Source organism: Mesoplodon densirostris, chromosome 8 (assembly GCF_025265405.1).
Source record: "Mesoplodon densirostris isolate mMesDen1 chromosome 8, mMesDen1 primary haplotype, whole genome shotgun sequence".
NCBI classification, from domain to species: domain Eukaryota; kingdom Metazoa; phylum Chordata; class Mammalia; order Artiodactyla; family Ziphiidae; genus Mesoplodon; species Mesoplodon densirostris.
The window spans coordinates 40,338,710-40,362,659 of NC_082668.1; the positions used below are offsets into that span (position 1 = coordinate 40,338,710).

Sequence of the window (23,950 nt, forward strand, 5' to 3'; positions counted from 1 at the left end):
GAGAAAATATTTGTAAACAATGCAACCGACAAGGGATTAGTCTTCAAAACATACAAACAGCTCATGCGGCTCAATACCAAAAAAACGACCCAATCAAAAAATGGGCAGAAGACCTAAATAGACATTCCTCCAAAGAAGACATACAGATGGCCAAGAGGTACACGAAAAGATGCTCAACACTGATAATTATTAGAGAAATGCAACTCAAAACTACAATGAGATATCTCCTCACACCAGTCAGAATGGCCATCATCAAAAAATCTAGAAACAATAAATGCTGGAGAGGGTGTGGAGAAAAGGGAACACTTTTGCACTGCTGGTGGGAATGTGAATTGGTACAGCAACTATGGAGAACAGTATGGAGGTTCCTTAAAAAACTAAAAATAGAACTACCATATGACCCAGCAATCCCACTACTGGGCATATACCCTGAGAAAACCATAATTCAAAAAGAGACATGTACCAAAATGTTCATTGCAGCTCTATTTACAATAGCCCAGACATGGAAACAACCTAAGTGTCCATAATCGGATAAATGAATAAAGATGTGGCACATATATACAATGGAATATTACTCAGCCATAAAAAGAAACAAAATTGAGCTATTTGTAATGAGGTGGATAGACCTAGAGTCTGTCATACAGAGTGAAGTAAGTCAGAAAGAGAAAGACAAATACCGTATGCTAACACATATATATGGAATTTAAGAAAAAAATATGAAGAACCTAGGGGTAAAACAGGAATAAAGACACAGACCTATTTGAGAATGGACTTGAGGATATGGGGAGGGGGAAGGGTAAGCTGTGACAAAGCGAGAGAGAGGCATGGATATATATACACTACCAAACGTAAGGTAGATAGCTGGCGGGAGGCAGCCGCATAGCACAGGGAGATCAGCTCGGTGCTTTGTGGCCGCCTGGAGGGGTGGGATAGGGAGGGTGGGAGGGAGGGAGACACAGGAGGGAAGGGATGTGGGGACAGATGTATATGTGTGACTGATTCACTTTGTTGTAAAGCAGAAACTAAAAAAAAAAAAAGGAATAAATGCATTCTTCTGATATTTAGGCTTCTTGGGAGTGAGAAATAGATATTAGACTTAATTTTTAGCAAAATTACATTAGACTGCTTAAACTAATGTATCATAATTTTCCCTTAAATTGCACATTCCTTTTAATCCAGTAAGAAGGTAGATGAAAGACTTTTGTAAGTTTTAGTATGGAAAGATCTATGGTGCCATTAAAGCGAAAACCTTGGGGGAAAAAAAAAAGAGTCATGTACCAAAATGTTCGTTGCAGCTCTGTTTACAATAGCCAGGAGATGGAAACAACCTAAGTGTCCATCATCGGATGAATGGATAAAGAAGAAGTGGCATATATATACAATGGAATACTACTCAGCCATAAAAAGAAACGAAATTGAGCTATTTGTAATGAGGTCGATGGACCTAGAGTGTGTCATACAGAGTGAAGTAAGTCAGAAAGAGAAAGACAAATACTGTATGCTAACATATATATATGGAATTAAAAAAAAATGTCATGAAGAACCTAGGGGTAAGACAGGAATAAAGACACAGACCTACTAGAGAATGGACTTGAGGATATGGGGAAGCAGAAGGGTAAGCTGTGACAAAGTGAGAGAGTGGCATGGACATATATACACTACCAAATGTAAGGTAGATAGATAGTGGGAAGCAGCCTCATAGCACAGGGAGATCATCAGCTCGGTGCTTTGTCACCGCCTGGAGGGGTGGGATGGGGAGGGTGGGAGGGAGGGAGATGCATGAGGGAAGGGATGTGGGAACAGATGTATATGTATGACTGATTCACTTTGTTATAAAGCAGAAACTAAAAAAAAAAAAAAAAAAAAAAGAATCTGCCTGCTGATGCAGGGGACATGGGCTCAAGCCCTGGTCCAGGAAGATCTCACATGCTGTGGAGCAACTGGGCCCGTGTGCCACAACTACTGAGCCTGCGCTCTAGATCCCACGTGCCACAACTACTGAAGCCCGCAACCCTAGAGCCTGCGCTCCACAACAAGGGAGGCCACTGCAATGAGAAGCCCGCGCACTGCAAGGAAGGGTAGCCCCCATTCGATGCAACTAGAGAGAGTCCACGTGCAGCAACAAAGACCCAACACAGCCAAAAGTAAAATAAATTAAATAAATAAATAAATAACGTGTTGGTGAGGATGTGGAGCAACTGGAGCCCTTGTACACTGCTGGTGGGAAGAAAAAGTGGTTCAGCACTGTGGAAAACAGTCTGGTGGTTCTTCAGAAAGTTAAACATAAAATTACCATATGACCCTGCAATTCCACTCATAGGTATATATCTCAAAGATATGAAAACAGGTACTTACAAATACACATACAAGTGTTTATAGCAGCACTAATCACAACAGCCAAAAGGCAGAAACAATGCAAACATCCATCAACAGATAAACAGATAAAGAAATTGTGGGGTGTGTGTGTACATATATATACGTGTGTGTGTGTGTGCGTGTATACACACACACATACATATATTGGGTTGGCCAAGAAATTCGTTTGGGTTTTCTGTAAAATCTTATAAAAAACCCAAACGAACTTTTTAGCCAACTCAACACACACACACACACACACACACACACACAAAATGAATATTACTCAACCATAAAAAGGAATGAAGTACTGATACATACTGATACAAAAACATGGATGACCCTCAAAAACATTATGCTAAGTGAAAGAAGCCACATACAAAAGATCTCATATTGTATGATTATATTCATATGAAATATCCATAATAGGTAAATCCATAGAGACAGAATGCAGAGTAGTGGTTGTCAGGGGCTGGGGGAAGGAGGGAATAAGGAGTGATTGCTTAATGGGTATGGGGTTTCCTTTCGGGGTATTGAAATGTTTTGGAACTAGACAGAGGTGGTGGTTGCACAATATTGTGAATATTGTACTAAATGCCACTGAATTGTTCACTTTTAAATGGCTGATTTTATAGTATGTGAATTGCACCTCAGTTAAAAAAAAGAACCGCAATGAGATACTTCACACCTACTAGGATGGGTGTAATTTTTTTTTAAGTTTTTTTAAACAAGTTTAGGTGAGGACGTAGATAGTGGAATGCTCATACATTGCTAGTGGGATTGTAAAATGGTGCAACTACCTTACTTGTGAAACAGTTTGGCAGTTTCTCAAAATGATAAACAGAGTTATCACATGACCCAGTAGTTTTGCTCCTGGAGAACTGAAAACATATGCTCACAAAAAGAACTGTACACAAATGTTCATAGCATTATTCTTTTTTTTTTTTTTTTTTTTGCGGTACGCGGGCCTCTCACTGTTGTGGCCTCTCCCATTGCGGAGCACAGGCTCCAGACGCGCAGGCTCAGCGGCCATGGCTCACGGGCCCAGCCGCTCCACGGCATGTGGCATTCTCCCGGATCGGGGTACGAACCCGTGTCCCCTGCATCGGCAGGCAGACTCTCAACCACTGCGCCACCAGGGAAGCCCCATAGCATTATTCTTAATAGCCAAAAAATGGAAACGGCTTAAATGCCTATCAACTGATGAATGGATAAATGAAGTGTGTTATATTCATGCAATATTATTCAGCCATAAAAGAAACGAAGTACTTATATACACTACAAAATGGACAAACTTTGAAATCATCATGCTAGGAAGCCAGACCCAAAAGGCCACATACTATTTGATTCTATTTACATGACATGTCCAGAACAGACAAATCCATTGAGGTAGAAAGTAGAATAGTAGTTGCCAGAGGTGGGCAGGGGTAAATAGGGAGTGACTCCTAATGGGTACTAGGTTTCTTTTTAGGATGATAAAAAAGGTTCTAGAATAAGATAGTGGTGGTATTTGTGCAAACTTGTGAATATACTAAGAAATCACTAACTTGTATATTTTAAGAAGGTGAATTTATGGTATATTAATTATATCTCAATAATAAAAGGTACTAAAACAATCAGATGATCCACCTAAGAATAAATGAACCTTGGACTACATCTTGCATGATATACAAAAATTAACTTGAAGTGGATCATACACCTAATATTGAACAAAAAAGTTCTAGAGAACAAAGGAGAAAATCTATGTAATCTTAGATTAGGCAAAAATTTCTTAGCTACAACACAAAAAGTATCATCCATAAAATTTGAAGAATTGATAAACTGGACTTAATCAAAATATAAAACTTCTGCTCTTTAAAAGAGCATGAAAAGGCATAATACAGAAGAAAAGTAGGTAAAGCACATATAAAATTTGTTTATATACAAATAGTAATAACTATTACATGAGGATTAATAGGACACTATTTTTAAAGCTCTGAAATATAAATTATAAGAAAACAAACAACTGAATTAAAAATGGTTAAAAGATTTGAAGAGACACTTTAAGTTGTTGATGGCAAATAAGCAGATGAAAAGGTACTCAATGTTACTAGTCACTGGAGAAAAGCAAAGTACACCACAATGACATACCCCTACACACCAATCAGAATGGCTGAAACTGAAAGAACTGACAATGCCAAGTGCTGGTGAGAGTGTAGAGAAACTGGAACTCATATATTCCTGGTAGGAATGCAAGAAGGCACACATCTTTTGGAAGACAGTTGAACATATATTTACTGTAGGATCTAGAAGTCCAATTCCTGATATGTATCCAAGAGAAATAAAAATACATGTTCACATATGAATATTTATACAGGTTTTTTCATAACTGCCAAAATCTGGAAGCAATCCAAATGTTCTTCAATTGGCAAATAGGTAAAGAAACTGTGATATAACAGAACATAAACTACTGATACATACAGTAACATGCATGAATCTCAAATCTCAAATGCTTTACGCTAAATAAAAGAAGCCAGACTTATAATGCTACATATTGTATGATACAATTTATACGATATTCTGGAAAAGATATAACTACAGGGATAGAAGAACAGATCAGTGGTTGCCAGGGGATGGGGATGGAGGAAGAGGCTGACTACTAAAAGGCACAAGGGAACCTTCCGGGGTGATAGAAATGTTCTATATTTTGATTGTTGTGGTGGTGGTTACATGATTGTGTTTATCAAAGCTCACAGAACTGTACAGTAAAAAAAAGGGTGAACTTCACTCTAAATTATAACTCAATAAGCCTGACTTTAAGAAAACATAGCTTTACAATGAGTACACATGTAAAAAATATCAAGTTAGACCAAAAAACGGAACTCTGTAGAAGCACTGTCATTTGGCTTAATAGAACCTCTCTAACGAGCAAGTATCTTTCAGCCCCATGAACATACACTTAGTCTACATTAAAACAAATGAAATCAGACAAGCAAAATAATAATACCATGTTTTAATCACAAATAGCATTTGCCTTAGCCATGAAATATTCACTAGCATTTTAAAGCAAAAAGTATTAATGAATTGAATAGTATCCACCAAATTCCCAAATTTTAAAAAACATATTTGAGGCCACATTGACACCAGCAAAGTCCTTGCCACAGGAAGTCAGCTTTATTTAAAAGATTTTTGGGGTGGACTGTTTTCAAATCACTAGATATGAGTGACTAAACCACAGAAGGGACCTGCCAGCTTAGTGAACTGTCTTTGAGCTCCAGCTCAGAATTTAGCTTTTCTTCTCTCCCCAGTTCTTAAACTAAAAGTTCACATATATGGTACTAAGAATGCTATTTACTTGAGCCAAGAAACAGTCAAGGCTTGATGACTATATCTGACACCTGTTGCTGGGTTTATTGCATGGGGATGGGCTGAGAGTCCTTGATGCTCCAGATATATTCTCTAGATGATAGTGAGACATAATCTTTACCCTGTTCAAATTTTGAAATGCAAACAGCAATGTCTGAAAGATTTTTTTTTGTTTGAATAAGGATTGTATTTGTTTCTCTGGCCATTCTACCTTCATAGAACCCAGAAAGGGGTATCTCACAAATAAAGTGGCAAGTGCTAACAAGTTAGGAAGCTTAGTTTTTTTTAAAAAAAACCAAAAAACAAACAAACAAAAACACCAGCATCGTCAGCAATCATCCCTTTGCAGCCCACAGGCCCATTAGCTCACTCTCAGGGGACCCCGTGGCTAAACTCCTCGGTGAACACTAGGGTCCGAGGCAGTGAGGACTCACTGGCAAACACGAGATGCTCAACGAGCAAACATTCCCCAGACGCAGCCTTATGCTGAAGTGACTGGGGCGCTCCAAGTGCATCCAGCTTCGCGGCTTCTCTATTGCCCCCATGTTTTGGTATTCAACAAAATAACCCATCTCCTCATTCAGATAAGCTGATACAGGAGGCAGCAATACAGAAGGAATTAAATATAATGACATAACAACAAATAAAATGTGGAATACCTTGCTTTTAGCTAATTCCTCTTCCAAGTTGCATTTTTCTTCTGCTATTTCTTTCTCAGTTTTATTAACCTGCCCAAGAGAAGGGAAAAAAAAAGAAATGGGTCATTTTAAAAACAGCAGACAGGCTCCACTATAGCAGATACACCCTGCATGTCAATTAATACCTACACTGCAGAGATAGCACATCCTCTCAGAAAAGGGGCCACTCGGGGAGTCTCTGAGGCAGAGCAGACTTCACAAATAGCCCTGAAATTAGAAAGACACGTCTGCATGTCAGACTCTGCCGGTTCTTTCCTAACTAGGAAGACAGGGCTGTTTCCCCTTACATTGTTTCCACTACACTGTCCCACTTCTACTGGGAAAATCGAGTTTTAAATCTGACTCCTTAACTAACATGAGGATGTGTGAATGGTTAACATTCACTCACGCTATATAAGGGCAACTATTTGGCACAGTGCACTCACATGCTAAAAGACACAGATTAGCCACCCAAAGGTTTCTTTCATGGGCAACTCAGACAAACTGCCTCTGGGTTGTATTTCTTGTCTTTTGCACTTACAAGAAAATTTTAAAACAAGATCACCACCACAACCAGGAGGTAACATAAATCTGCCTCTACCTACCTCTCCCTGAAGTCCTTCTTTCTCCTCTAGCAGAGGTCTTCTCTTGCATTGATGCTTCCAGTTCACTTTGCAATCTTGCAATAGTTGTTTCTAGCAGCTCTTTTTGCACAGCTGCCCTCTTCTCAGCATCCTGTGCTTTCTGGATACACTGGTTATGCTCAAGGACTAAATGGTCCCTGCAGGAAGAGAACAAGGAGAAATGAAAGCTGAACGAGAGTTCTTCTTTAACAGAAAGACTAAATGTTCTTACAGAACATATCTCCTGCCTGAGAGCAGTTACTGAAATGTTCTAAAACTAGTTCCTTGAGGGCAGAGTCTTTATTTTTGTGACTGGCCCAGCAAATGCAGAATTAAACATTTTCATTAAAGATAAGAAATACAAATGCGAAAAGTTGCCCACAGTTTACTTATAGATGCATTTGGAGTTGTGTTTTCTCATTCTGAACAGTCTGTAGCTCACTTGTGATACTGGCATGGGCTGCATCCAGCAGTAAGTTTTGTTCTTGAAATGTCTGTGTCATCATTTTCTGTTCTTCCTGAGTGTTAGAAGCAATATTAAAAGTTGAGATGCCAGAAGTCATTTGATAGGGTATCACTCTAAACAACTGATCAAAGATACTGATACTTACAAAAGACAAATTTAATTTATATAAATAAAACCTCTTTTTAAAAGAATTTATCTTAATGTCCAGCTTGCTCTTTGTACCTACCCTGACCTGACCACAATTCTATCATTTTATAGCTCTTCTAGCCAATAATCAAGAGGCATTATTTATCCAGCTTGCTGCAAAATTTATAAAACTCCTAACATGAACAAATTTTTAGATATCATGCATAAAATAGACAACTGATAGGAACATACTGTATAGCACAGGGAACTCTACCTAATGCACTGTGGTAACCTAAATGGAAGGGAAGTCCAAGAGGGAGGGGATATCTGTATGTGTACGGCTGATTCATTTTGTTGTGCAGTGGAGGCTAACATAACATTGTAAAGCAACCATACTCCAAAAAAGATTAAAAAAAAACTATATTAAGTATATTTTGGTACTTCAAAATTTCAACATACTATATTTTAAAAAGTAAAACAATATCAACGTATATAAAGTGAAATGATCGCTCCACCTCTATCTCCCCCACATCTCTTCCAAATAATTCCATTCTCCAGGGACAATCATGTTTCATAGTTTAGTGTAAATTCTTTTGACAGTATCTGAAATTGCACTCATATATTGCTACAGCAGATGTCTAAGACTGTTCTGCACAATTTCCTCTGGCTTTACTATTTTCAATTATCAAAACAGCATGTTTATGCACACCTCCTCTACCTACAAGTTATAAAGCTTCTGTAAATAGAGTATATATTAATAACTATAGTTGTAAACATATTTTAAAACACTTCTTTTTGAACAATATTTGATTGCAAGGTAAACCTTTACACCTTCATACTTGGTAAAATGGGATCTCACTTGTGTCATATTCCAAAGTTTTAAAATGTTTGTGAAAGTGTTGCATACATAAGTCACATTATTCAGTCTACTAAATTGTAAGTTCCATGAAAGTAGGGACTTGTCTTGTTCACTGCCATAATTCTATCTAGATCTAGCAACATACTTGCATGAGGTAAGCACTAAATGCTTGCTGAATAAAAAATACTTATTGAGTACCTGTTATGTGCAAAACACGCTTAGCCCTATAGGTAATAACAAAGGTATGTAAGACAATGTCCTAGGAATGTAGTACAGGACATGAGCCATGCACATAAACTACTACTATAGAATGCAGAACAAGAGAAGCAACATAACATAAATGATTAAAAACACTGAGTCTGGAGTCAAGTCTAGATTTAAATCTGGCTCCACCCTACACTAGCTGGGTGATTTTGGGCAAGTTGATTAACTTCTCTAAATCTTATTTTTATTATCTGTAAAACAAGGATGACAAATATCCCTTTACGTAACTGGTAGGAGTAAAGGAGGTAATATATGTAAAATCCTTAGCACAATGCTTGGTATATAGTAAGTATGCTCAAAAAAAAAAAAAAAAAAAAAAGAGAGAGAGAGCCTTATTATTACAGCCTGTTCAGTGTCCTAGAAGGAGAAATTAAAAGACAAAACGGATTTTTTCTGATTGGAGTGATCAAGCTTCTGGGTGAAAGTGAGTCTTAAAGAATGAACACAATCTCAAACAGTTGAAAATGAAGTAAAGACCATTCTCAGCAGAGGGAATGGCATAAGCAAAATGGGAAAGCACAGGTCTTTGGGAAAAAGATAAATACTTTAGGGTCAGTCAGAAGTATTCTCCATAATTCTATCAATACTGGGACAGGTAATTACTTTTCCTAAAGTAATGATATTTGAGAAGAAACCATTAAGAAAGCTCTGAGTGTAAGGCCAAATGACCCCTCTGATGAAAACAGAAAACAACTAATTAAAAAATAAAATAGTTCAGAAAAACCCTTGAAATTAATGGCTAAAATATTTTATGTATCCAGTTGGCTATTTGTATTTCCTGATCTCTTAGCCAAGGAGGCTTCCTGATGACTCTACCAGAAATTGACTAGTGTTAAAAATGAATACCTGCAGAATGGCTTGGTGGTCAGCAATGATTCTGGCATTTTCCATTCTAACAGTCTGAAGCATTCTGTTCAGCTCTGAACACTTTCTAGTCAGTTGGTCATTCAAAATCTAAGACAACATATATAGCAAATCACAGATCTCTCCAATAAATAAGTCTTTTTACTTACGTATCATCATTTTTAACAATGGCATAGTATTTCACAATACATGTGAACCTAATTTATTTAACCTAATCCCAATTGATATTTCATTAGATTATAAAATACTTTCAAACATTTGGAGTCATCATCCTAAACAACTGTAAATTAAAAGGGGAAATTTGGTGATACAGTGGAACAACTGAAGCATTTGGCAGTTTACCAATCTTCCATTCTTCATAATTTTGAATGCTGGTCAATTACAGCAAGACATCTACAGAATGGAATTTACAATGTAGATGCATGGCCAATGTTATAGAAATCCATTCTCAAAACTGGATGATGAGCTTTCAGAATTGTTTAGCTGATAACAAAATACCTAAGCTCCTTCATCACCAACTACAGTATTCAAAAAAGCAAAATACAGATCACTGTGCCATTTCACAAGATTAACCTTCCAAAATAAAACAAAAATCTTTTCTGCAACATACATGTAGTTAGTTTATAATTCTCTTGTCCTTTTGGTATTTTGAAAATTTGTATTCCTGTGGAAAATATTTATCTTAATTCTCAGTTATTTTTGCAAAGTATATTTGGTAAGGATCTTATGTTTTAATGTATAAACTCTTTAAGGATGGGGCAAATAACTCTGAAGGGTTAATAGAAAAAACACTCAAAAAAACAGTAACAAGAAAGGAGAGATAAAGATTATCTGGACAGCATCGTAAGTGGGACAGCTTCATAAGACAGGAATACATTCATGGGCATCTTAAAGGTATAACCAGATGCACAAACTACTTATCAAGGAATACTTGGGGATAAGACAGAGGAGAACTCTTGCTCCTTGAAAAGAAATAGCTAATTTTCTTTACAGCTAGATTGCTGGGCTCAAATTCCAACTGGGTCACTTACTAGCTATATATATATATATATTTTTTAACTTATTTTTGGCTGCGTTGGGTCTTCATTGTTGCACGCTGGTTTTCTCTAGTTGCGGTGAGCAGGGGCTACTCTTCATTGCAGTGTGTGGGCCTCTCATTGCGGTGGCTTCTCTTGTTGCAGAGCACGGGCTCTAGGCTCGAGGGCTTCAGTAGTTGTGGCATGCAGGCTCAGTAGTTGTGGCTCGCAGGCTCTAGAGAGCAGGCTCAGTAGTTGTGGCACATGGGCTTAGCTGCTCTGCAGCATGTGGGATCCTCCCGGACCAGGGCTTGAACCCTGTTCCTTGCATTGGCAGGCGGATTCTTAACCACTGTGCCACCAGGGAAGCCCTAGCTATATTATTAAACTTCTCTGTATATCAACTTTCTTATTTTTAAAATGGTAATAATAATAGTTCTAAAGAAGTCCTATTGAGAGGATTACAATTTGTTAGTAACATGAAGTGCTTAGAATTGTGCCATGACTGTAGTATGGATTCAGTAAATGTTAACTATCATTTATAGTAAGAGTAGTAGTAGTTACTGTTATCATTATTTTATGAAAGATCACATTTTGTATTTTTTTTATCATAAAGAGAGCATAACAACACTATGATCCTAACACTGAAATAATCAAATTGTACTAACAAAAAGTTATTTTAAACGATCAATACTATTTCTTTGGGCCCTATGAGAAATAACTCGGTTGCTTGCGTATGTGGTGACTCCTCTCCATATACATGCATATACAGAAAACATCAGCTGAATTTGGGAACCACCATCCCACATAAAATGATTACACATAACTCCAAAATCAGCAAGTATTTATTAGGTTCCTACTGTGCTTTGACATAGAAGATACAAAGAAAGTATAAGATAGCCCTTGGCATTGAACTGCTTAGAGTTTCATTGGGGGAAATAAAAGGTATACATTTAGTGAGTAAATTAGAAAGCAAACAAGGCAAAGTTTAAACTAGTGCATGGTTTAGCAGTATATCTCAAATACCTACGTATCACAGGAATTTAGAGGGTGAAATGGGAAATGTAGTTAATTTGATGATGTTTCACAAATGAAGTAAATCTTACGGAAATAAAAATTTTGGATGATGGCAATGGTATGAATTCATGTAACCAGAATTAATCTTGGTTCTTGGTTCTTTAACTGAACAAAATTAACATCTAAACACTAGAGAAACGGGAAGATTTACCTGTGCTTTTTCTGAGGCTTCATGAAGGGATATTATTTCAGACCTCAAATATGCATTTTCTTCATGTTCCTTATTGAAAGACATCTGTATATTCTACAGGAAAAAAAAAGAATTTCTCTTTTTCTACATGTAAGAGCTATTACATGTATCCCTATCAAAATACCTGTTCTGTATTGTGGCTAGTACCAATTCAAGTTCTAATATACATAGATGAGTGTCTTATAAAGGATTTTTTAAAATCTTGATATATCCAACTCCAATAATTTATAAATTATTTATCAAAAGTATTTATTAAAAATATTCTCATACTGGGACTCCAATTAGAAAGAATTTGCCTAAAAACAAACCTTGTTATTTACCTAGTATCCTTACATCAAAAAAATTCTACTAGGATGAAATATTTTTAGTTTATGTTACATACACATTTCTTCCTATTAGCAGTATGAGCTTATTATTTCAAAGAAACACATGCAAGGATCTTTTAAAATTATTAGTAGGGGAAGAGATTTTCATCAAGGAATACCTGAGGGTGGAGCAGAAGAAAGCACCTTTGTTCTGTGAAAAAAAATGTTCTCTTTGAGATGAGGGAAAGGTGATGGGGATGTGAGTTTTGGGCTGGGTTTTACCTAATAGGTACTTAGTCAAATGGGGAAGAACAAAGTCTAAGTCCTCTTCCTTCAGAGACAGAACCACTTTTCTAGCTTTCCAAAAGAAGCATCTCAAGAAAAGTTAACATCATATAACATCTACACCATGAGACTGATTTAGAAATGTCTTGATATAAAAGTAGTAACATTTATTCTATTTTTTATTTTTTATTGTGGTAAAATACACATAACAAAATTTATCATTTTAACCATTTTTAAGTCTTTTTAATGAAATGTCTTTTTTACTGAAGTATAGTTGATTTACAATATTGTGTTAGTTTCAGGTGTACAGCACAGTGATTCAGTTATATATAATAATAATAATATTAATATTATATACAAATATACATTATATTATTATATAATTACATATAACAATATGCATTCTTTTTCAGATTCTTTTCCCCTGTAGGGGAAAGGGGTGGGGAAGGATAAATTAGGAGGTTGGGATTAACATATACACACTACTATATATAAAATAGATAACCAGCAAGGGCCTACTGTATAGCACTATACTCATTTTAACTATTTCTAAGAGTACAGTTCACTTAAAACTATTTTTAAGTGTTAAGTGTTAAATTCAGTGGTAGTAAGTACATACATTCATGTTGTTGATAAACCATCACCAAAAATAGTTAATATTTCTTACATTTCATAGAAAAAGCTTCACAGCAATTCATTTGCAATAGGTATAAAATGCAAATAAGTCTCATTAGGTTTGCCAACTCACCTTTTTTCAAACTATAATAACCTGCATGAAATGATTTATTTCCTAATACCCAGTTGACAACAGTTCTGGATATACACTCATTTACACTGAAACTTTTTTTAATAAAGATTTTAGGAGAATCAGAAGGACTGTAAACCAACATGAGTGAGGAAATACTATTTAGTGAAGATATGAAAGAAAACCTCTGTACTCAAAACCTCAAAACCTACCTTATTTTCTTCAACCAACTTGGAAATGAGGTCATCTCTAGAAACTAAAAACAAAAAAAGTCCACATAACTATGATGATAGTAACTTACAAGTACATCGAAATCACATGGTATTTTCCCTGAGAAACTTTGATTAAAAAAAAAATTTGTTTTAGTCTGTATTTTGCAGAAATAAGGAGACCGCAAGTATTTCTATCATATTTTTATAGACTGGAAACTAAATCCTGAAATTATCAAGAAACTAGTCCACAGTCACGTACAATGGTAAATGAGGTCACATTTTACTCAGTGCACAGATGATAATGAGTCCGAGGGATTTCAAGACAGAGAGGCACACAATCAAAAAGATCAAAAAGCCTTTTGTTAGATTACCCTGACAAAGGCTCAATAAAGACAGGGAGATCAGTTTAGTAGCTGTTGCAGTAACCCAAGTGTAAAACAATGAGAGCTGGCTGAGGTAATGATGCAGAAGGAAAAGACTTGTGAAAAGCAAGCAGGGAGAATTATCAGGACTTGGTGACTGACTGGTGGGGTAAAGGCAATAGATGAGTCAAGGAAAATACCTAGTGTACAGACCTGGACAGTGGGGGTGGTTGGTGGATTCTAACAGGGAATTCAGGGCAAGGAGCAGGTTTGAGGGATATAATGAGTAAAAATGACTGCAAGACTTAAGCTTTCATCATGTGTTTTGAGGTATCTGCAAAGCATCTAAATATAGATGATTAGTTGGCAGTAAGATACCATCTGAAGCTCAGGAGGATGATTTGGTGTAGGAAAAAAAAAAGATTTGAAACCACTCAGAGTATGTATATACAGTGAAAATAAAACCAAAGGCAGAAATAGGAGAACAGTTTGGCACTGTATACTAGTAGCCAAGAGATATAAACTTTTCTGAGGTTAATGTTTGCCTTCATAGAAAATTCATAAGGATCTATTAGTTTTGTTTCACTTAAAAATTCTAAAGCCAGAAAATTATAAAACACATAAAAACTCATTTTATTTATGATATACTCAGAAAAACTGTACTTCTTGAAAATGAGTCCAAGACTCATTTTAAATAAATTCTAATTTAACATATGTGAAGGATCAAAAAGATAAACTACATGATCTATTTTGAAAATTCCACTAATCAAAGAAAGACTAAAAGGGGAATGTTTATCCTACTTTGGAGAACAATTTAATCACTTTAATTAATTTGTGTGTAATACACAAACATATACACACACATATATACATATAATGTTTATTGCTAATAAATAATTATTAATAAGTACATTTTAAAATTCATTGAAGCAAGTATCTAAAGGCATTCCTTTTATTAATATAGTTAGAATAACTATTTGTACCTTAAAGTAATAAAATTGCATGCATGTAAAGCATCTATTATTCAATATGAAGCATATAGCTGGTATTCAGACAGGCTTCCTTTTTTATGTTAATTTGAATTACTGTTATTCTAATCTCAATGTTTTTAATGGTCTTCCATATATTCTTACAAAATTCAAAAAGCATTAATCCTTTAAGAAAGTAACATTTTAAAAAATCACTTAATCAGAAGGACAACTAATATAATAGAAAGATCTGTGTTTAGTCCCAGCTATTCTATTTACTGTGGGTCCTTCACTATAGATCTTTTCATCCTTTTGTAGAATGGGGTATATTTTCTTATCTTTCTCACTAGTTTGCTGTAAGGCTCAAATGGGATAATGTGGTAGTACAATAAAATGTAACATGTATTTTTGTAGGCATGCGGTCACAGAAAGACAGAAAACTATTTAGGGACATTATCAGTGAGAACTTCACAGAATAATTCATTACTCAACAACTATATGGAAAAAGAATACTTTCTGCTAAAAGCAGTAAGTAAAAGCATTGAATGGGTTACCCTTTATGGTTTCTTTTTTCTAATTTTCATTCCCCTTTTGGTATTCCCTGTCCTCATGACAGCCACAGAGCAGGGAGGCCACAGTGGCAAGAACATTGGGTTTGCAGTTAGAAGATCCAGGTTGAGGCCTCACTTCACCATTTACTCATTTTGTAACTTTAGGAATTACAGATAGTTTTGTGTATGACATGAGATAATGTATGTGAAAGCCCTGTGTAAACCATGAAGTGTTATTCATGCGTAAAGCACTGCACTGGAGCTCTGTGTGATCTCTATAGTGAGATCTACCTGAAAACTGCTGTTACAATTATATATTAACAAACAGTCGTCTGATAAGGGCTGTTGGGTTGGAAGAAGCATGTCTCTGAGCAACCTGGGATCAAGTCTAGACACTTCCATTTCCTAGCTCTGTCACCTTTTAGGACTCTTTTTTAAAACAGATGTTTTTTCCTCCTCAAACGAGTAGTTAATCTAACTTCTCTCTATGGTACCTTACAACTATCCATTTCTACAAATACAAGTTGACCAAAACAGGTCGATAACCTGAAGAATGGAGAGTCTGACATGATAAATCGTTAGAATCAGTAGGATAGCAAGGATTAATGACCTCATTTCCTTATTAGCATTCTATTATCCAATATTCAATCTAGATTTATAGAACCCAAATGTTCCCAAGTCCACAGTTAAATAAACCTGAAAAAAATCCACATAAGTTGACAATTAAGAGGGTCAAATTCTATTTTATTACCAACATTCTCTGTCTTTCTCAGTGCCACAGATAAAAAGGAAATCAGCAACTTTTTACATTCAGGTCTGTGGGAAATACCAGTAACACTGGCCACTTCGAGAATTTGGAATCTTAAGAGTTTTCGCATGAAATCTCAAAAAACTAACAAAAGTGTAATTTCTAGCATCTGTTTTCGTACCTAGATCAGACTTGAGCTGTGAGGTAGCGGTCTCCAACTCTCCTTTCTGTTGTCGCTCCTGTGCCAGTAGTTCTTGGGTGGTCTGAAAACAGCAATGCAGTTTTGCTGCAAAATTTGCACCTGAAATCGTATAAGAAAAACTCCTTTTCTGTAAGGTAAAGATTTCTACTAAGCTAACTTATAGCACAGGTATAAGGTAGATTTTTCTGATCTTAATGTTCCTGGAGGAAGAAGCGGTGTTTATGTGTTACAGTTAAAAGATCTCAACAGAGTGCAGTGTCTTACAGCAGTGCTGTCCAGGAGAACTTTCTGTGCACTCTTCAACAGCACTCAAAATGTGGCCAGAGTGAATGAGGAACTGAATCGTTAATTTTGTGTAATTTTAACAAATAAAATTAATTTTCATTTAAATAGCCACATGTGGCTAGTGCCTACTATATTGGCAGTATAAAGTATAGCAATAAAGGATCATTTGCAAATTCTTTAAGTAGAATCCTCTTTATTCTACTTAAGGACATTGTAGAAGGACAGCACTCATTAAAATAATAAAAATTATGTAATCTAATAATAGGTATTATGATTTGAAACTACTAATTGCCTTGGTACTTAGAATTTAAAATATTCTAAATTACATATAGATATTTCAAATAACAACTCTGATGAAAGCAAAAACATTATGCTAAAATAAATAATGAGACTTGAAAACAGCAGTGTAAACACATTCCTGATTATTTGACTTATTCCTTGCTTCAAATGTCAGCTCAGTTTAAATCTTTCTTTTCTATGCACATCATATACAATACATATAACATGAGACTAGGTCAGTGCCTTCCAAAATCAATTCTTGTAACAGAGATTATATGGTGTAGAGGGAAGGATTCCCTCCCAGGAACTAAGAGTTCACTTCTGTAAAGCCCGAGACAAAATAACCTCTCTGTCCTTAGCTCCCTTATTCATAAATTAAGAGCGCTGGACTAAATGGCATCAGAGTCTTTTCTTATTTTGCACTAAAATTTTTAAAATTGTAGTAAGAATGTTAATAGAGGAATACTAAAGAAAAGAATTTAATAAATCTAGAGGAAATAAGCAAAACTATAGGTTTGTAGGTAAAACATTAGCTTTTCCCTTTTGGTTTCACTTTCCCAACATAAACAAGGAGAGAAAATCTCTCTACCTGTTTCCGTTCCACCTCCACTGTTGATCCCATTTCTTGTATTTTGAGTAGCATGGCTGGTCCAGATTTCTCAAGAGATTCCCTTAGGTGCTTCTCTTGAGACAGTTGTCTCCTTAGCTATAGAGCAACACTGCAGTTAGGCAAGACCAAGGGAACTTCATAGCAGTTTAACAAAGATCAAAGTCACCATGAAAAGTTTACCAGACACGCCATCTCACCCCCATTCTTTGTTCATTTATGACTACTCAGAAACATGCTTTTGTTTCTCCCTAACGGATAACCTTCTAGGAAATGCAGAGACAAATTTGTTACCCTCATCTTCCTACTGTGTAAGTCTGTTTTCCAAACTGTGGGTCAAGACGCATTAGTAAGTTGCAAGAAGCACTTGAAAAAGGGGGGAGAAAAAAGTAGAAAATATCAGAGCACATAGCAAGTAGTAAGGAAGGGTAAGTACTGCTTCATGAAATGTTTGTGTATATGCATGTATGTATGGTGTTGTACTGTAAAATATGTCTTACAATGTATTGCTGTCAAAAGAAGTTTGAAAAACACTAATATGTCTTAGTATATGTATTTTCTGTATTTCTCTATTTTCTAACTTTATTTTTAACTCTTTATTTTCCTGTAGTTTGATTTCTTCACCTATATATATATATATATATATATATATATATATATACATATCATCCCATAGTATTATGAACATGCCTCTGAAAGCTGTTTCAATTATGTACTGGAATTTTTTTTTTCATGTATTGGAACTTAAAGATCAAAACAAATAATGAAGTAGTTGTTAAGCAGCAGACAAAAACAACACTCAAAAATTTGGGTACACTGACCTTATCTCCATCAATAAATGACTATAAAATGAGTCAGATAAAGATACAAAGAAGGTTAAGAGTCTCCTTTATCATGAAGTAAAATAATCCTTTCTAATTTAAATGGGAACTGAAAAATGCTGTTCCTTTTATGAAGTGACGTTAAATTGAAAGAATTTCCTTTTTAATTTATTTACTTATTTATTTATTTTTGGCTGCGTTGGGTCTTCGTTGCTGCACGTGGGCTTTTCCTAGTTGCGGTGAGTGGGGGCTATTCTTCGTTGTGGTGCACGGGTTTCCTGTTGTGGTGGCTTCTCTTGTTGTGGAGCACAGGCTCTAGGTGAGTGGGCTTCAGTAGTTGTGGCGCACGGGCTTAGTTGCTCCGCAGCATGTGGGATCTTCTCAGACCAGGGCTTGAACCCATGACCCCTGCATTGGCAGGCGGATTCTTAACCACTGCGCCACAAGGGAAGTTCCAGAAATTCTATTTTTAAACCCCAGTAAACATGACGTAAGAGTACACTTTATAACTCTTCTCTACATTGTACATATGCACTTTATATGTGTTTTCTTGAAGGATGATATATTTAACAATTTAAGAAGTTTTTAAAAAGTGAAATGAGATGAAAAATATGTTGACATGAAATAGTTACAAGATAGCCCGTTTTGGAAATGTTCTATGATTTTCTTAACCATACACCTAATATTGAACATTTGGATATTTCCAGTGTTTTGTTATTCTAAATACTGTTCTGCTGAACATGCTTGTGAATAAATCTTTCATTGAATTTCTGATTATTTCCTTGGGATAAATCCTACAAAAGGAATCACTAGGTTAAAGGTATAAACATTTTTTAGAATTTTGATACATTTTGTAATTCTCCTTCCAATTTTATCTTATCAGTAGTATTTGAATAAATCTCATCAGCACTACAGATTATCATTTTCTTAAATCTTTGCTAATAAATGAAAAACAACACCTTAATATTTTTGCATTTCTTTGGTTCCTAGTGAGATTAAACATTTTCTAATATGGCTATTAGCTCTTTATATATTTTCTGAACCGTTCTTATCCTTTGTCCTCTGTTTTTTTTAAGTCATTTAAGTTCTTTAAAAGGGACGATTATTAACTGTCTAGTTTTGTTATTTTTGTTATTTTATTAGTTTTGCTTTTTTTATACAATATAAGATTTTAATTTTTATATGGTCAAATTTATCGAGCTTTTTATAATCCTGTTCCTTCTTTTCAAGCTTAGAAATTCCTTCCTTATCCAATAATCAGTTAAATATTAATATTAGAATCTTATTTAAGAATGAGTTATAGTTTCTGTTTTGGGCTATATTTTTCAGGTTTTATTTTAGTATCAGATTATAATCACTTTATAATTTAGAGTAGCATAATATACTTTTCTAAGCTCTACATCGAATTATATAGTATAATTTGCTCAAGATATAATTTAAGTGCCTTATAAAGGGAATCTTTATTTGATAATTATACTACTATGATATTCATCCCTAAAGCATTATGAAGGGCTATCAGTTAATCTATTTCATGTTCATCAGAACCAGATTTCATATATATATATGTATTTCTTATCTCTTAGAAAGATATATACTGCATTTACTTTACCTTTATATAGTCCTTTGTTATGGGCTGAACTGCATCCCTCTGAAATCCATATGTTGAAGCCCTAAACCCCAGTATCTCAAAATATGACTGTGTTTGGAGATAGAGCCTTTAAAGAGTTGTTTAAGTTATGAGGCCGCTGGGGTGGGCCCTAATCCAACATGACTGTTGTCCTTATAAGAAGAGGAAATTTGTACGCAAAGAGACACCAGGGATGTGTACACAGAGAAAAGACCATGTGAGGACACAGAAAAAAAGGCAGCCATCTGCAAGCCAAGGAGAAAGGACTCAGGAAAAAACCAAACCTGCTGATGATATCTTGATTTTGAACTTTTCACCTCCAGAATGGTGAGACATCAATTTCTGTTGTTAAAGCCACCAGTCTGTGGTACTTTGTTATGGCAGCCCCAGCAGACTAATACATCCTTCCTGCCTCACATACCCTCAAAATGTCCCTATTTGACTAGCACAGTCCTTCTTCAGGTCCTTGACAAGTTCAATGAAAATTCAACATTTTACTACAGCACCAAGAATTAAGACTTCCCCAATAAAAAAATAATGTTAAGTGGCAATCCAAAGGATAGTCTTTTCAACAAATGGTGCTGGAACAACTAGACATACACATACACAAACTCACCCAAAGAATCTAGATACAGACCTCACACCTTTCACAAAAAATAATTCAAAACCTAAATGTAAAATGCAAAGCTATAAAACTTCTAAAAGATAACATAGAAAAATCTAGGTGACCTTGGGTTTGGCAATGATATTTTATTAATAGATATAATACCAAAAGTACAATCCATGAAAAAAAATGGGTAAGTTATACTTCATTAAAATTAAAAGCGTCTGGGGCTTCCCTGGTGGCGCAGTGGTTGAGAGTCCGCCTGCCGATGCAGGGGACACAGGTTCATGCCCCGGTCCGGGAAGATCCCACATGCCGCGGAGCGGCTGGGCCCGTAAGCCATGGCCGCTGAGCCTGCGTGTCCAGAGCCTGTGCTCCACAACGGGAGAGGCCCTAACAGTGAGAGGCCCACGTACCGCAAAAAAAAAAAAAAAAAATTAAAAGCGTCTGCTCTGCAAAAGACACTGTTAAGAGAATGAAAAGATAAGCTAAAGATTGGGAGAAAATATTTGTAAAACATATACTGGATAAAGGATTGGTATCCAAAATATAAAAAGAACTCTAAAAAACTCAACAATAAGAAAAAAAACCCAGCTGCAAAGTGGGCAAATGATCTAAGATACCTCACCAAAGAAGATAGACAGATGGCAAATAAGCATATAAAAAGATGCTCAATATCATGTCTGTAGAAAACTGCAAATTAAAACAAGATACTATACATATGCCTATAAAATTGGCAAAAATTCAAAACACTGACAACACAAAATGCTGGTGAGGATGTGGAACAACAGGAACTCTCATTCACTGCTGGTGGGAACACAACATGGCATAGCCACTGCAACAGGTTGGCAATTTCTTTTTTTTTTTTTGCGGTATGCGGGCCTCTCACTGTTGTGGCCTCCCCCGTTGCGGAGCACAGGCTCCGGACGCGCAGGCTCCGGACGTGCAGGCTCAGCGGCCATGGCTCACGGGCCCAGCCGCTCCGCGGCATATGGGATCCTCCCAGACCGGGGCACGAACCCGTATCCCCTGCATCGGCAGGCGGACTCTCAACCACTTGCGCCACCAGGGAGGCCCTAATTTCTTAGAAAGCTAAACATAAGCTTATCATATGATAAGTATGAATCGTACTCCTAGGTATTTATCCAAAGGAGTTGAAAACTTATGTCCATACAAAAAACTGCATATGAATGCTTACAGCAGCTTTATTCATAACTGCCAAACTTGGAAGCAACTAAGATGTCCTTCAGTAGGTGAACGGATAAACTACGGTACATCCAGACAATGGATTAGTGTTCACTGATAAAAAGAAAGGAGCTATCAAACCATGAAAAGACATGGCGGATTAAATGCATATGCTAAGCGAAAGAAGCCAGTCCAAAAAGGCTACATGCTGTATGATTCCAACTAGAGTGACAGTGAAAAGATCAGTGGTTGCCAGGGGCTTGGGGAAAGACAGGGGTCGGGGAGGGAGGTGCGGGGTGATGTGTATGTAAAGCACAGGGCATTTTTAGGGCCGTGAAGCTATTCTGTATACTGTGATGACCAAAAAGTAAAACTTAATCTAAACTGTGAATTTAGTAATCATGTATCAAAACTGGTTCATCACAGACTAATACAGAATGTGAATAACAGAGGAGGCTCTGGGGGTGGGGAGAAAGGATATATGGGAACTCTGTTTCTGTACAATTTTTCTAAAAACTTAAAACTGCTCTAAAAAGAATCTATTAAAATAGCCAAAATATTTTTTTAAAGCATGAAACAATATACTCCAACTAACAATGAACAATCATGCTTTTATAAGTAACTATTGGCAAAAAAAAATACTCTACATGAGAGAATGTCCCAGATAGCTACACTTACCACCCTAAACACACTGAAATTCATAATTTTTAAAATAGTATATCTATTTCTGTTTTGTATAACAGAATATTTTAAATATAACTTGATCCTTTGATTTGGACTAATGTCAACTATTATTGTCAGGGAATATTGAGGTTTTTAGGCCACTGTCAAGGTGTATTGAATTGGTAATTCTTCTGACTCTTCCACTGCTTTCAGCTGCAAATTTTTAGTCCAACAACTTTTAGCAGCCACCTACTCCATAATTCCAATCTGTTATCTACTTAAATTTAGACTGAAATGAAAGTTTTAAGGTAAAATTAGATGAGCAGACTTATTAAAAGCTTTTTATTTTAAACACAGCTTTAGTGTAAAAGGTCTTTTTATGTCCACTTAACTCTAGTATATGGGCAACTGCATGAGTTTCACGGTAACTGTTTCCCTCCCGGCTCAGAGAGCATTTATTTTTTATTTCTGGTTTTGTGGCAGTATTGAGGTGAAAGGAAGTCTTAATGTCACATATGGGCAGGTATAACTTCATGTGGCATATTTTTTAAATCTTCCTAATAAACAGCCACATATTTTCTTCTTCAATGGTTTCTTTTCATTCTATCCACTACCTTGACTTCCCCCTCTGCAATTCCAACGCCCCCTTCACCTTCCAGCTTCCTTTTTATCTTACCTCCTGAATTGTAAGGTTCATTTTACGTTTTGTGGTCTTCAGTTCCTCTTCAATAATGGCTGCATTCTTCTAAAAATAGAAGGAGAAAAGGTTCTAAATAATCTGAAATGACAGGAAGAAACTGTCTATGGTATATCACAGTTCAAATCTAGACTTTTTTGGGGCAACCTATAAATGCTATTCTGAATACAGTTATAAACACTTCTTATTGAGTCTAAAGTAATTATTACAATGAGATATTTAAAGTTATTTTATTACTTTCATTCATGACTTCTATCATTTTCCCTTTCAGATAATTAAAAAATGATTAGTCACATGTACCTCCTATGTAAAATTCAATAATCAGAGGAAAACCTGGTAATTGCTAGACATTTTTCTTACAGGGTATAGTCCTATTTTTTTAAGTACTCCATTTTTTCTAGCCTCAAATATTATCTATGCTTAGGAGTTGAGGATGAAAAACACAGCTTTCACTATTCATTCTCTCTTTTTTTTTTTTTTTTGGATTCTGTGTTGTTTATTAACATCCAAATACATGAAGTTCTGATGAAATAAAATCATAAGGTACAGATAAAAACAGGCCATGAAAGCCCAGAGTCGTTTTAGGGCCAAACTGCAGACCACCCAATAGTTCACATTTTAGGAATTTGAAATGCCTAAAAATAGATAAGGTGGTTTCTGAAAAAGAGAGAGAGAGAAGAAAAGAAGAAAGAAAAAAAGAAAAAAAAGGAGAGGAAAAGGAGGGAGGGAGGAGACAAGACAAGAAACCATTCAGGAAATGTTAGCTCCCAAGAACGCCCGACTTAGAAAGAAGGGACAAACGCATAAAAAATGCATAAACTTTGCGCAGGTTAATGCAATAGTAAACAGTAGAATACATAGGCCTCATAATACTTTTGTAATGGCATACATATAATGTCTCTAGCACTTTTGAAAACTATGCAGACACTAATTAAGGATGAT

The 23,950-nt window shown here is 35.8% G+C and overlaps 1 protein-coding gene across 1 annotated transcript in view; it reads right to left on the reverse strand.

Moving 5' to 3' along the window:
- LOC132495489 (coiled-coil domain-containing protein 150-like) overlaps positions 1–23,950 on the reverse strand; it is an 83,858-nt gene that overhangs the window by 57,351 nt on the left and 2,557 nt on the right. Inside the window, 11 exon segments of the mRNA XM_060107383.1 lie at positions 6,360–6,428; positions 6,983–7,019; positions 7,021–7,158; positions 7,394–7,518; positions 9,562–9,669; positions 11,824–11,916; positions 13,410–13,453; positions 16,220–16,306; positions 16,309–16,339; positions 17,394–17,510; positions 22,988–23,056. Of these exon segments, the coding sequence (XP_059963366.1) occupies positions 6,360–6,428; positions 6,983–7,019; positions 7,021–7,158; positions 7,394–7,518; positions 9,562–9,669; positions 11,824–11,916; positions 13,410–13,453; positions 16,220–16,306; positions 16,309–16,339; positions 17,394–17,510; positions 22,988–23,056 (918 nt within the window).